Genomic DNA, 14,061 nt, shown 5'->3' with positions numbered 1-14,061 from the left:
AAAAGAAAAAAGCCAGAAGTGGCGCTGTGGCTCAAGTGGTAGAGCACTAGCCTTGAGCTGAAGAGCTGAGGGACAGCGCCCAGACCCAGAGTTCAGGCCGGACCCCCCAAAAAAAATTAGGAGTAAAAACTGGAAAGCATCTTTCCCATGCTGCTCTAATGATTACCCTATACCATGCCCATTTATGTTCAGATGTTGTATCTACCACCAACAAACTGTCACAAAACTGGGCGGTATGAACCATGGCAGCTTGGACTTTTGGGAGGCCCAATGACCAAGATAGAGGTATTGGCTTCTGAGGGCCTTGAGGAAGACTCTCCTTAGTGTCTCCCCTGACTTCCCAGAAGTTTATTGGCAGTCTTTGGTGTTCTTGAATTGTAACCTGTTATCTCAATCTCTGATATTGGCCTTCAGAAAATGTCTCACATGGCATTTTCACAAATATCTCCTCACCTTCCCCCTTCCCCTTTTTTTGGAGGGTGGGGAGGAGTGGGTTGGACTCAGATCCTCAAACATGTTAGGTAAGTTCTTTGCCACTGAACTATATCTCCAGCACTAACTTCCCCTTTTTATAAGGATTCAGTCGTGTTGGAATAGAGCACATGCTAATGTTTCAGATAAGGTCACATTCTGATGCATTGGAGATGAAGGTCTACACATACAAATTTTAGCAGGGACACAGTTCAACTCAACACTACTCCATTATATCAGTAACACACTTTTAATTTTTAATATTCTTTAAATGTTTCTTTATGGAAAGCATATACAAATATAGAATCTCGTTATTTCTACCTCTCTCTCCCACATTCTCCCTTCTTCCTACCGAAGAGTGGCATGAATAGTATGACATAGTGTACTTGCTTTTCTCACTTAACCATAATCTTTCTCAAACTTTTCATTCCCTTCATTTTTGTTGTAACTGCATAGCATTGTACTATGTTGATATGGTGTAATTTATTTGATCACTCAGCTATTAATAGATTCTTTTGCAATTATATACAGTGCTTCTTGGCTCACCCCTGTAATCCTAACTACTCAGGAGACTGAGATTTGAGGATCCAGGTTCAAAGCTACCCTGGGTAGGAAAGTTTGTGAGACTCTTCAAATAAACACTAGAAAACCTGAAGTAGGACTGTGACTCAAAGTGGTAGAGCTCTAGCCTTGAGCAAAAATGGTCAGGGATAGTGCTCAGGCCCTGAGTTCAAGCCTCACAATGGACAAAAATAAAAAATAAATTTAAATGTTTTCACATATGTACCATGTGTACAATAAATTCTCCAAAAACAGATTTGGTAGATCATGGCTAAAATTTTTTACTTAAATACTTTCTAGAAATAAAATCCATGAAAGAAATGCCAAATATTTACATTTGGGTCACTTGAAAAAGTTCTAGTGTTTACATTGTCCCATCTTTTAAGTTGTTTTAATAGTTGCCTTTCTGAAAGTATTTACCTTTCTGATGACAACTACTTTCTTGTGTAGGTGTTATCAAAACCAGCACTCCTGCAGAGAAGACAGATGAAGAGGAGAAAGGTAGTACTCTTTGAAACCCTATGGCAAGAGACAGTGTTACCCAGGATTTATCTTCCTAGCTCCAGAGGCACGAGATCGGGAAGTTGAGGGGAACTCAGCAAAGCAGGTTGAGAAGGAGCAGTCAGTGAAGTACAATAAGAATTGAGTGTGTAGTCTTCCGGACACTAGAGGAAGTGTCAAAAGTAGGGTGTAGCCCTGTGTAGGAGGCTCACACATGTAATCCTAGCTACTCAGGAGGCTGAGATCTGAGGCTGGGGAGTCAAAAGTTCTAAAACTCTTTGTCTTCAATAAACTACCCAGAATAGGCTGGAAGTGGTTCTTTGGCTCAAGTGGTAGAGCTCTTGTCTTGAGCAGAAGGAGCTTAGGGACAGCACTAAGGCCCTGAATTCATGCTTCAGGACCAGGAAAAAAAAAAAAAAGTGAAGTCAGTTAAGGCAGTATAGTACATGAGGCTCTTTTTTTTTTTTCCTTTTTGGTTGGTCGTGGGGCCTGAACTCTGGGCCTGGGTGCTGTCCCTACACTCTTCAGCCTGAGGCTAACATTCTACCACTTGAGCCAGAGTGCCACTTCCAGCCTTTTCTGCTTATGTGGTGCTGAGGAATCGAACCCAGGGCCTCATGCATGCAAGGCAAGCAGTCTACCACTGAGCCACCTTCTGAGCCCTACATGAGACTCTTATCTCCAGTTAAGTACCACAAAGGCAAAAGTAAAGCTGTGGCTCAAATGGTAATGTGCTAGCCTTGAGCAGGAAAGCTCAGGGACAGTGCCCCGGCCCTCAGTTCAAACCTTAAGACTGGCATAAAGAAGAAAAAAGTAATCAAAATAGATAGATTTGATGATATGGACATAACTTATTGGTGAGCTTGATTAGGGCTATTGGTGAGGGCTATTGAAGTGGGAAGGTTAAAACAGACAAAAAAAACCAAAAAAACATTGAACAGAAAAAGGAAGGTGAGGAAGTGAGATGAGATTAGCCAGCTCTTTTAGCAATGTTCCAGAAAGGGGAGTAGTGAAATAGGATAGTAGCCGGATGGGAATGTGGGATAACGGAGGAAGGTTTACAAAGGCAAAAGTATATATATATATACCACTTCACATGCTGGTGAGATTGGCTGAAAAGTCTGTGGGACTCCATCTCCAAAATAACCAACAAAAAGCCAGGCTCTAGGCATGTCTCAAATAGTAGAGTGCCAGCCAAGCAGAGCAAGTAAGAGGCCCTAAATTGAAACTCTGATACTGGCAAAAATAAAATACTATTAAAAAGAAAAAACTTGAAGAAAAAGTATAAATGGAGGTTTGGGAAACAGAATGAATGAGTGGATTATAAAACAGGAAGTCTTACTGAGCAGCTCAGCCCATGTGAGTTAAAGAGAGATCTATTAGTGTTTCCTCCAGCTATGCTTGACTGCCCAGGTGCTGGTGCAGAGATGAAGAAGAAGCACTTTCATAAGAGGCGGGATTGCCCAGTGAGTATGAAAGAAGTCTACTGTTTTCTCCCTGACAGAGGACAGAGCTGCACAGTCTTTACTCAATAAGCTGATCAGAAGCAACCTTGTGGATAACACAAACCAAGTGGAAGTCCTGCAACGGGATCCCAACTCCCCACTCTACTCAGTGAAGTCTTTTGAAGAGCTTCGCCTGTGAGTATTCATTGCTTTGAAAGGCTCTTTCTTCCCATTGTCCCTCTCCTATAAAACAGCATCTAAGAAGTATTATAGGAATTTTACTTTTGTTTTAAAATTTTGTTTACTTCTTTGAGTAGATAATAAACCACATGATTCAAAAGTGAAAAAGTATGCACAAGTTCTCAGTGATCAGCTCCCACTTTTTTGGCTATCCTGTTCTCTGGTTGGTAGAGGTGTATTTATTTTAGTGCTGGTCCTGTGGCTTGAATTCAAGGCCTGTATACTGCCCCTGAACTTTAAGCTCAAGGCTGGTTCTCTACTACTTTTGGCTTTTTTGAGTGGTTAGTTGGAGATAAAAGCCTCACAGACTTTCCTGCCAGGACTGACTTTGGAATGCAATCCTCAGATCTCAGGCCTTCTGGGTTGCTAGGAATATAGACATTAGCCACTAGAACTTATCTAGATATTTCTTTTGTTATTTATTTTGTGCTATAAATTAATAAGTACTATTTCTGTATCCAGGAAAAACTTGTTACTCAAGGCCAACCAGATTTGTGGATCTGCTGAAAGAACTAATTTCTTTTTTTCTCTTCTTTTTTTGCCAGTCAAGGGGCTTGAACTCAGAGCCTGGGCACTGTCCCTGAGCTTTTTTTTTTTTTTTTTTTGTCAGTTGTGGGGCCTGAGCTCTGGGCGCTGTCCCTGAGCTCTTCAGCTCAAGGCTAGTGCTCTACCACTTGAGCCACAGCGCCATTTCCGGCTTTTTCAGCTTATGTGGTGCTGAGGAATTGATACAAGGGCCTCATGCATGCAAGGCAAGCACTCTACCCCTGAGCCACCTTCCCAGCCCCCCTAAGTTTCTTTTGCTAAAGGCTAGCACTCTCCCTTGAGCCACAGTGCCACTTCTGGCTTTTTCTGTGTATGTGGTACTGAGGAATCAAGCCTAGGGCTTCATACTTGCTAGTCAAGCACTCTACCACTAAGCTACCTTCCCAGTCCCAAAAGAACAAAGTTCTTTAGGAAAGTATTCTGTATTCTATGAATCATATAATCTAGTTGTAGATTAAGATTTAAGAGGGAAAGATGATAGTTTGGCTTGAGTTTAGATGTCATTTTTTTATTAGCTTTATGTTAGTGTACAAGAGAGGTTTCACTGTGACATTTCCCATGTGTAAAATGTATCAACCATACCCTTTTTTTTTTTTTGGGTCCGGTCGTGGGGCCTGAACTCTGGGCCTGGGCGCTGTCCCTCAGCTCTTCAGCTCAAGGCTAGCGCTCTATCACTTGAGCCACAGCGCCACTTCCGGCTTTTTTTCTTTTTGCTTATGAGGTGCTGAGGAATCGAACCCAGGGCCTCAGGCATGCAAGGCAAGCGCTCTACCACTGAGCCACCTTCCCAGCCCCAACCATACCCCTTTCTTTACTATCCCTTATTCTACTTCTCACTTAAAATAGTTCAACAGGTTTATTCTATTTTCATACATGCAAGCACACTACTTTCACCAAATTCATCCTCTTTTACCCCACTTTGTTACCTCTTCCCCTTCTTAGCACCACCCTTAGTCTTTTTTAAGGCATTGATAAATAGCTGTTTTTGTTTGTTTTTTTGAGCTGGTCCTGGGCTTGAACTTAGAGGCCAGGGGACTGTCCTGAGCTTTTGTTTGTTTGTTTGTTTGTTTTTTGGGTGTCTGGTCATGGGGCCTGAACTCTGGGCCTGGGCGCTGTCCCTCAGCTCTTCAGCTCAAGGCTAGTGCTCTATCACTTGAGCCACAGAGTCACTTCTGGCTTTTTTCTTTTTGCTTATGTGGTGCTGAGGAATCGAACCCAGGGTCTCATGCATGCAAGGCAAGTGCTCTATCATTGAGCCACCTTCCCAGCCTCCTGAGCTTTTTTTGCTCAAGACTAGCACTCTACCACTTTTGAATTTTTTATTTTTATTTTTGAAGTTTATTGGAGATAAGAAGCTCATGGACTTTTCTTGCCTGGGCTGGCTTTGAACCATGATCTTCAGATTTCCAATCTCCAAGTAGCTAAGATTATAAGTGTGAGCCACTGGTACCTGGTGATAGTTTGATTGCGGTAGAAACCATCATTTCTTGCAAGATACAGAGAAAGATAAGATTATAGGCCCCTTAAACAGCCACAGCTTGAGAAACTCATCTAGTCTATACCTTCCTCCTAGGAAGCCACAGCTTCTCCAAGGCGTTTATGCCATGGGCTTCAATCGACCATCTAAGATACAAGAGAATGCACTACCCATGATGCTTGCTGAACCGTAAGTACTGATCTAAGTGTGTACCTCTTCCAAAGCTGGCTTAACTAAAAATCTTGCACTAATAGTTCTTACTGTTTTCTGAGTATGAAAATAAGCCGTAGCTGGGTGTTAGTGGCTCACACCTGTAATCTTAGCTACTCAGGAGGCTGAGATTTAAGATCACGGTTCAGAGCCAGCCTGGGCAGGAAAGTCTGTGAGACTCTTATCTCCAATAAACCACTAGAAAACTAGAAATGGTGCTGTGGTTCAAGTGGTAGAGCACTCACCTTGAGCTGAAGAGCACAGAGACAGCACCCAGGCCCAGAGTGCAAGCCCCACAACCAACCAAAAAAAAAAAAAAAAAGACAGAAAATGATCCTTTCGGGGGAAATACGTTTCTTCAAGAATTAGCTTGGACAAGTGTAGAGAGGGTCACATGAATTTGGACATGGCTCCATCTTCCTCACTTAACAGTTAATATTAACTGATAAATTAATATTTCATGCAGTTTTTAAAGTTTGACTTTTTAATTTTAATTGTAATTTTTTTTTTTTTTTTGCCAGTCCTGGAGCTTGAACTCAGGGTCTGGCACTGTCCCTGAGTTGCTTTTTGCTCAAGGCTAGCAATCTACCACTTGAGCTACAGCACCACTTCTGGCTTTTTCTGCTTATATGGTACTGAAGAATCAAACCCAGAGCTTTATGCATGCTAGGCAGGCACTCTATCACTAAGCCACATTCCCAGCCAGATTTTCAAAGTTTTAAGATCTACCAAAAAAGTATAAATAGACGGGCATCTGTGGTTCACGCCTGTAATCCTAGCTACTCAGGAGGCTAAGATCTCAGGATCGTGGTTCAAAGCCAGCCTGGGCAGGAAAGTTCGTGAGATTCTTTTTCTCCAGTAAACCGATAGAAAACCAGAAATGGTGCCGGAGCCTGCTGGCAATGAAAGGGAATCCTGAATTAGGGGGCAAGGATGCGGAAAAATAAAGACATAAGATAAAGGATGGGGTCGGGAGGTCTGCAGCTCAAGACTGCAGCCCCGTTTATTTTTAACTTTCCCTAATATATACTGTTAGAAGTCAAGAGGTAACATAAGGTTACAGTAGTGCAGAAAACAAGGAAAATTTCAGTAAAAACAGAGTGCAGTAAAAACAGGACAACTGGGGGCTGGGAAGGTGGCTCAGTGGTAGAGCGCTTGCCTTGCATGCATGAGGCCCTTGGTTCGATGCCTCAGCACCACATAGGCAAAAAAAAAAACTGGACGTGGCACTGTGGCTCAAGTGGTAGAGCGCTCGCCTTGAGCTGAAGAGCTGAGGGACAGCGCCCAGGCTCAGTTCAGGCCCCATGACCAGACCAAAAAAAAAAAAACCAAGACAACTGGTAAAAAGTAAAACTCTGTAGACATATCAAAGCAATCCCAGGCACCTGGTGGGTTTTTGTTGTTGTTGTTGTTGTTGTTTTGTTTAGTTTTTTTTTGGGTCCAGTCATGGGGCCTGAACTCTGGGTCTGGGCGCTGTCCCTCAGCTCTTCAGCTCAAGGCTAGCACTCTACTACTTGAGCCACAGCACCACTTCCAGCTTTTTTCTTTTTGCGTATGTGGTGCTGAGGAATCGAACCCAGGGCCTCATGCATGCAAGGCAAGCGCTCTACCACTGAGCCACCTTCCCAGCCCCAGCAGCTGGTGTTTTTTAAGTAAAGCCAGTTCCTTGTACGTGCCTTTAAGTGAGCACCGGGGTCAAGATGACCTTTAAACTTTACTGTAGGCTCCCAACAAAATGGCACTGTGGCTCAAATGGTAGAGTGCTCTTCTTGATCTGAAGAGCACAGGGACAGCACCCAAGTCCAGAGTTCAAGCCCCAAGACTGACAGAAAATAAAGGTATAAAGAATAACACTAAGAGCATCTTTGTAGGTTTATCCTGCCTGAAAATAATGTATGAATCCAGTTGAGAGTGAGAACCCTACGCATCCTTCCTTTACTCACTCTGATCCCCTGTGAAGCTGTCTCTACCTTGAGATGGGTGTCATCCCCACAGGTGTCTTTACACTGTATGTGTGTCCTTAAGGCTCTGAAGGGTAGCTTACATAATTTTTTTTTTTTAAATCGGTTGTGGGGCTTGAACTCTGGGCCTGGGCACTGTCCTTCAGCTCTTCAGCTCAAGGCGAGCGCTCTACCACTTGAGCTACAGCGCCACTTCCAGTTTTTTGGTGGTTTATTGGAGATAGGAGTCTCACGGTCTCTCCTGCCCGGGCTGGCTTTGAACCGCAATCCTCAGATCTCAGCCTCCTGAGTAGTTAGGATTACAGGCGTGAGCCACCAGCGCCGGGCCCAGGGGTACATATTTTAAATCTTAGAGAATTGGTGTCATACTTTATGAATCAACTTTTGGCAGTACTGGAATTTGAACTTAAGGCCTTGTACTTGTCAGGCAGGTACCACTTGAGCAGCATCCCTAGAAATTAGATTCTAATAAGGTCTTGTACTTAGTCCAGTTAAGTCTGGACCACTATTAAATCCTCCTATTTAACACTTCCCACATAGCTGGGCTAGCAGGTAGATACCAATGTGCTCAACTCTTTTTTATTTTTTTTTGTGCCAGTTGTGGGGCTTGAAGTTAGAGTCTGGCAGTGTCCTTGAGTTTTTGTTTTTGTTTTTTTTTTCTCAAGGCTAGCACTCTACTTCTGGATTTTTTAGTGGTTAGTTGGAGATGAGTGTCTCATTGACTTTCCTGCTTGTGCTGGCTTTAAACTGCAATCCTCAGATTCTCAACCTCCTGAGTAGCTAAGATTACAGGCATGAGCCTCCAATGCCTGACTTTTTTTTTTTTTTTTGTCAGTGGTGGGACTTGAATTCTGGGTCTGGGCACTGTCGCTCAGCACTTCAGCTCAAGGCGAGTGTTCTACCACTTGAGCCATAGTATCACTTGTGGTTTTCTGGTAGTTTATTGGAGATAAGAGTCTGGGCTGGCTTTGAACCATGCTCCTTAGATCTCAGCCTCCTAAGTAGCTAGGAGTACAGTTGTTGAGCCACCAATGCCTGGCTGCCTGGTATTTTTTATTTTGGTTTTTTTTAAAGCAGTATCGGGGTTTGAACTCTCCCATTTGAACTCTCCCATTTGCTTGACTTGCTTACTCTGCTGACCTTCTACTACTTGAGCCATACTTCCAACTCTTTCTTTTAATGACCAAGAGAACCACCTATTCTCATGATTCTGAGCCACATGAAATAAAATGTGAAAGTTCCCTCAAAAACCTCCATATGAGCTGGGCGCCAGTGGTTCTCGCCTGTAATCCTAGCTACTCAAGAGGCTAGATTTTAGGATTATGGTTCAAAGCCAGCCTGGACAGGCAAGTCCATGAGACTCTTACCTCCAATTAACCATCAGAAAATCAGAAATGGAGCTATGGCTTAAGTGGTAGAGTGCTCACATTGCCTGAAATGCTCAGGAACAGCATTCAGGTCCAGAGTTCAAGCCTCACGACTGACCAAAAAAAAGAAAAAACCCTCTATCTGAGTTGGTTTATTAAATTGTCCATAAAGATGGGAAAGGGGAACATGCAAAAGGAGCAGAATCATCGAGATATGGATTGGCAGGAAAGGTCATCTGAGACTGCCTGATCAAGCTCTTACTCTGCACTCTTTATTTCCTTGAGATCCTTGGAGTACAAAATTAGAGCACTCTAGCTGTCCTAGAGTCTGAAATGAAGGTTTTTGATGTGAATCCATCTAAAAAAAATCATTATTTCCCTTAAGATTTATGCTGTTTTTAACCAGCATACAAAATGTGTAGTTAGGGTACTAGCTCAGTGGCAGAACACTTGCCCAGCAAGTGTAAAGTCCAGAGTTTGAGCCCTAGCACCACAATTTCTTTTTAAAAAGAAATATGTAAAATTTGTGCTTACTAGAGAAAACCTAGATAATATAGACACACATAAAGGGAGGAATATTCTTTCCATTCAGGAAAAAATACTTTGATACTTTATTATGTTAAATTAATATTAACAGAGTTCTGTTCTTCATTGTTCTAGCCCACAGAATCTAATTGCCCAGTCTCAGTCTGGCACTGGAAAAACAGCTGCCTTTGTCCTGGCCATGCTCAGTAGAGTGGAACCAGCAAACAGATACCCTCAGGTAAGAGTTTAGAAGTCTGTCTTGGCCTGCTTGCCCTAGGAAGGCTGTACCACCTGGCCGGGGGCTAGTGAGAGATCTGACCGTGGCTCAGGCAAAGTAGGCTAGTGTATCGGGCCCTGACCAGGTAAAATTTATTTGGAAACAGCAGCCTTCAACAGTGGCTTCCAAAGACCGCCACCAAGCCGGGATTCCCACCAAGTCCATGCTTCCCACCAAGACAGGATTTAACCTGGCCCAGAAACATGTGGTTTCCTGTAGACTTCAAGTGATAGTAACATCAACATATTTGGTCACGTTTCTCTTCCTTTATGATTTCTAGTTTATTGTGATTTGTTTGTTTGTTTCTGAGACTAGAGTTCCAACTTGGTCTCTAGTGCTTGCCCATTGGCTGGCTCTCTACCATTTGAGCCATGCCTCTAACCGCTCATCTTTTGTGATTTCTCTGTCAGTGTCTGTGTCTCTCCCCAACGTATGAGCTGGCACTTCAAACAGGAAAAGTGATTGAGCAAATGGGAAAGTTTCATCCAGAACTAAAGCTTGCCTATGCTGTCCGTGGCAATAAACGTGAGTTAAAAGAGATGGACTCTAAGCTGTGTGCAAGGGGCAATGTGTCTTGGGTATTAGGGTTTGAAGATGTAATGATCATATTGAACTTTTTAGGTCAGTCTGGTCCTACAGCCCAGCTGCACTGCTTTTAGCACATCTGTTTCAATACTTGCTAATGTGCTAACAGTGCCACTTGGTCTTTTCTCTCTTCACACATCCCCTTCATCTTGGGGATCAAACTCAAAACCTTTCACTTGATAGGCAAGTTCTCCCCACTTCACTGTAACACCAGTTGCTTAAAACTCTTGGTTTTATATATAAACTTAACAAATTTACAAAAGTTAGGTGGCAGATAGTCCTTGTGGGTTCTTATTAACTTGTTCTACTAGTCCTGAGAGGATAGGCAGAGCTTTCCAGAGCTTGCTTTGCCTTTGAAATACCCACAGAAAACATCTCGTCTCTACAGTGGAAAGAGGTCAGAAGATCAGTGAGCAGATTGTCATTGGCACTCCGGGGACTGTCCTGGACTGGTGCTCCAAGCTCAAGTTCATTGACCCCAAGAAGATCAAGGTGTTTGTTCTGGACGAGGCAGACGTGATGATAGCTACTCAGGGCCACCAGGACCAAAGCATCCGCATCCAGAGGTAGGAAGAACTGGGGCCAGGAGGAACTTGAAACTCCTCCTCCAACTTCTGTTGGGTTCTTGATGCTGGTACTTACTGCAGCATGTGTTCAGCGGGCCATTTCCTCATCAGCACTTAAAACACTCCAAGCCTGGGTTGAGAAGGGAGACCCAGGCCCTAACCCAGCCCAGTGCCACCTTGGCTGTGTTCTTCCTCCCCCTTGCTAAGATGGGTCTGCCTCCAGCCCTTCATGCCTGTGAGGGCTGTAGTCTATGCAGGCCTTTGATGGGAGGCTGGGTTTCTGTTCCTTCTGGTGAAGTCCTGGGTCATCCAAAGTGCCTGGAGGACCTGGGTGCTGGTGGCTCACACCTGTAATCCTAGCTGCTCAGGGGACTGAGATGTGAGGATCACGCTTCAAAGGCAGCCTGGGCAGGAATGTCCATGGGACTCTTTTCTCCAATTAACCACCCAAAAGCTGGAAGTGGCACTGTGGTTCAAAGTGATAGAGCACTAGCCTTGAGAAAAGAGCTCAAGGACAGCTCCTAGCCCCTGAGTTCAAAGCCCATCACTGACCAAAAAAGATGCCTGGATGTCACCTTGCAGGATGCTGCCCAAGAACTGCCAGATGCTGCTTTTCTCTGCCACCTTTGAAGACTCAGTGTGGCAGTTTGCCCAGAAAGTGGTCCCAGACCCCAATGTTATCAAACTGAAGCGTGAGGAGGAGACGTTGGACACCATCAAGCAGTATTACGTCCTGTGCAATAACAGAGATGAGAAGTTCCAGGCCTTGTGCAACCTGTATGGGGCCATCACCATCGCTCAAGCCATGATCTTCTGCCATGTGAGTAGAGCTGCAGGCCTGCAGGGGCTGCCCTACCCCCTCCTCAGCCTCTCCCTTGTCCAGCTGCACCTGACCTGACCAGATTCATGTGTGGACAAGAAAGGAAAGGTTTTGTGAGGATGGAGTAGACAGTGTCTTTATTTTAATCTAATTAGAGTTAGCATGCATTATAGCATGAGAGAGTGCCACTGTAACTATTCCATCCACTGTAACTATTCCATCCATGTGTATAATGCAGCTTGAACCAGTTCTTTTTCCTACTTGTGAATGTGTGTGTGCATTCATGCACGTGTGTGTGTGTGTGTGTGTGTGTGTGTGTGTGTGTGCGCTGGTACTGGAGCTTGAATTTAGGGCCTCAATCACTCAGGCTGATTGTTCATTGGTGGTGCTCTACTGCTTAAATCATGCTTCTGTTCAGCATTTTGTTCAGGAATTGGAGATGGAATCAGACTTTTCTGTCCAGGTCAGTTTCAAACTACAGTTCTCTAGATCTCAGCCTCCTGAGTAACTGAGGTAACAGGCATGAGCCACAGTGTGTAGTTCCTTCCTTCCCTTTCATGTTTGATTTTATAGATACAATAGTATATGTAAGCATATATGATACCGTAAAATAGTCTATATTAAATAGTCTTTTCACACTTTAGTAAATGTTTGTAAAATTATTACCCAGGTGCTGCTGATGTATCAGACACATCAGGTTGGCCACATTTCCAGTAGAATCTGCCAAGTTAGATACAGTCCTTTATAAAGGTACCATCATTTCTTAATTGTTTTTTCCATCCAGACCCGCAAAACTGCTAGTTGGCTGGCAGCAGAGCTCTCCAAAGAAGGGCACCAGGTGGCTCTGCTGAGTGGTGAGATGATGGTGGAGCAGAGGGCTGCCGTGATTGAGCGCTTCCGCGAAGGCAAGGAGAAAGTTCTGGTGACCACCAACGTGTGTGCCCGGGGTGAGCAGTGATGTCCTGGTGTGCCCGACCCAGGGAGGTGGTGAGGTTGGTGCGACATTCCTTTCTAGAAGAGACTGAGAGAAACCAACAAAGACTCCAGGAGTGCCGCCCTGGTGCAAGTGGGCGTCCAGGCTCTGAGTGCTTGGGAGCAGTGCTCATCCTGGGCAGTGCCGGTATTTAGCTGTGTGTCCACGTGCATGTGTGCAGCACACGTGCTTCACATTCTACAGGGGTCTTTGTAACACTGCTGTAAAGTTCTGTCCTCCCTTCATTCTGCCCAGGGACTGAATGTGTCCCTTCTCTAGAGGTGGCCTGGCCCAGGCCCTTCCTCCTTTTGAAGTGGTTGGGTGGACTGAGGCCTGTGTCTCTGTCCTCCCCACCTCCCAACATGCAGGGATTGATGTTGAACAAGTGTCTGTTGTCATCAACTTCGATCTTCCTGTGGACAAGGATGGGAACCCCGACAATGAGACTTACCTGCACCGGATTGGGCGCACCGGCCGCTTTGGCAAAAGAGGCCTGGCCGTGAACATGGTCGACAGCAAGCACAGCATGAACATCCTGAACAAAATCCAGGAGCATTTTAGTGAGTCCCTGGAGGGTGCTGTGCCTGGTGCCCTTTTCAGTGGGCTGGGATGGGAGTGGGGAGAGGGGAGGTTTCGCATGCCCATCAGCGAGGCTTCTGTCTCTGTCACCTCCTCTCCCCCTCCCTCCTCCCATCTGTACATTCTCAGGGAACACTCCTGGGAGTTTGGGGCTCAGGGAGTAGAATGGCTGTTTCTATGTGGCCAGGCTGCGGCCTGGAGCACCGACTGCTGGTGTCAGTGACCAGGGCTCCAATGTCCCCTGCTCAGCTGCTCTGGAGGCTTTCCTTTATGGTTAGACGAAGGAATTCTGTGACCCCAAGTGTAACACCTTTCTAGGCAGAGACCTGTGTCTTGTAATGTCCCCATTCTGTGTGTCTAGGTGACTTGTGTTGTGTTGACTTGTTTGTTCCATGTTGGTTTCCCTTCAAATCTTTTTCCCCAGATAAGAAGATAGAAAGATTGGATACGGATGATTTGGATGAGATTGAAAAAATAGCTAACTGAGAAGCTCCACCAGTGAGTCGCTGGTGCTCACACTCGACGCTGCCCAGCCCAGGAGACTAGTGCTTTCATGGCATCGGCCTTGACGGCACCTCAAAGACAAAGGCACGAGTAGAGAAGCTACCTACCTCATTCACAATTACGTTTGGACTTGACAGAAATTTGTGCAAATCTAGGGGAAAATCAGAGGAAACTTGCGTTTTGGTAAATAATCTTCCCTCCTAAATCCAACAGCTCTTTTTGAGGTCACATTTTCCCTCTTTTTATAGTAATCTGTTTGCCCTATCTTGCTTTCCCCAAGACCTCTGCCTTCCCTCTAGCTGGGGTTTAGGATCATACTGCAGCCCTGCAGAAATTACATAGGTAGTTGTAGTTGGGAGAGACCACCAAGATAGTGTGTGGCTGGGCACCAATGGCTTACGCCTATAGTACTAGCTACTCAGGAGGCTGAGATCTTAGGATTGTGATTCAAAG

General features: G+C 44.8%; 1 protein-coding gene across 1 annotated transcript in view; it reads left to right on the top strand.

Moving 5' to 3' along the window:
• LOC105983111 (ATP-dependent RNA helicase DDX19A) overlaps positions 1 to 14,061 on the top strand; it is a 16,830-nt gene extending 2,769 nt beyond the window's left edge. The window contains exons 2-11 of the mRNA XM_013012880.1: positions 1,483 to 1,533; positions 3,038 to 3,173; positions 5,338 to 5,430; positions 9,440 to 9,542; positions 9,992 to 10,106; positions 10,555 to 10,732; positions 11,315 to 11,552; positions 12,337 to 12,499; positions 12,894 to 13,085; positions 13,529 to 14,061. Of these exons, the coding sequence (XP_012868334.1) occupies positions 5,369 to 5,430; positions 9,440 to 9,542; positions 9,992 to 10,106; positions 10,555 to 10,732; positions 11,315 to 11,552; positions 12,337 to 12,499; positions 12,894 to 13,085; positions 13,529 to 13,590 (1,113 nt within the window). The 5' untranslated portion in view covers positions 1,483 to 1,533; positions 3,038 to 3,173; positions 5,338 to 5,368 and the 3' untranslated portion in view covers positions 13,591 to 14,061. The remainder of the gene's footprint in view (positions 1 to 1,482; positions 1,534 to 3,037; positions 3,174 to 5,337; positions 5,431 to 9,439; positions 9,543 to 9,991; positions 10,107 to 10,554; positions 10,733 to 11,314; positions 11,553 to 12,336; positions 12,500 to 12,893; positions 13,086 to 13,528) is intronic.

This window comes from Dipodomys ordii, unplaced genomic scaffold (assembly GCF_000151885.1).
Source record: "Dipodomys ordii isolate 6190 unplaced genomic scaffold, Dord_2.0 Scaffold18, whole genome shotgun sequence".
Taxonomy (NCBI): domain Eukaryota; kingdom Metazoa; phylum Chordata; class Mammalia; order Rodentia; family Heteromyidae; genus Dipodomys; species Dipodomys ordii.
The sequence above is the reverse complement of the archived record's forward strand: the minus strand, read 5'-3'. Positions and strand labels throughout refer to the sequence as shown.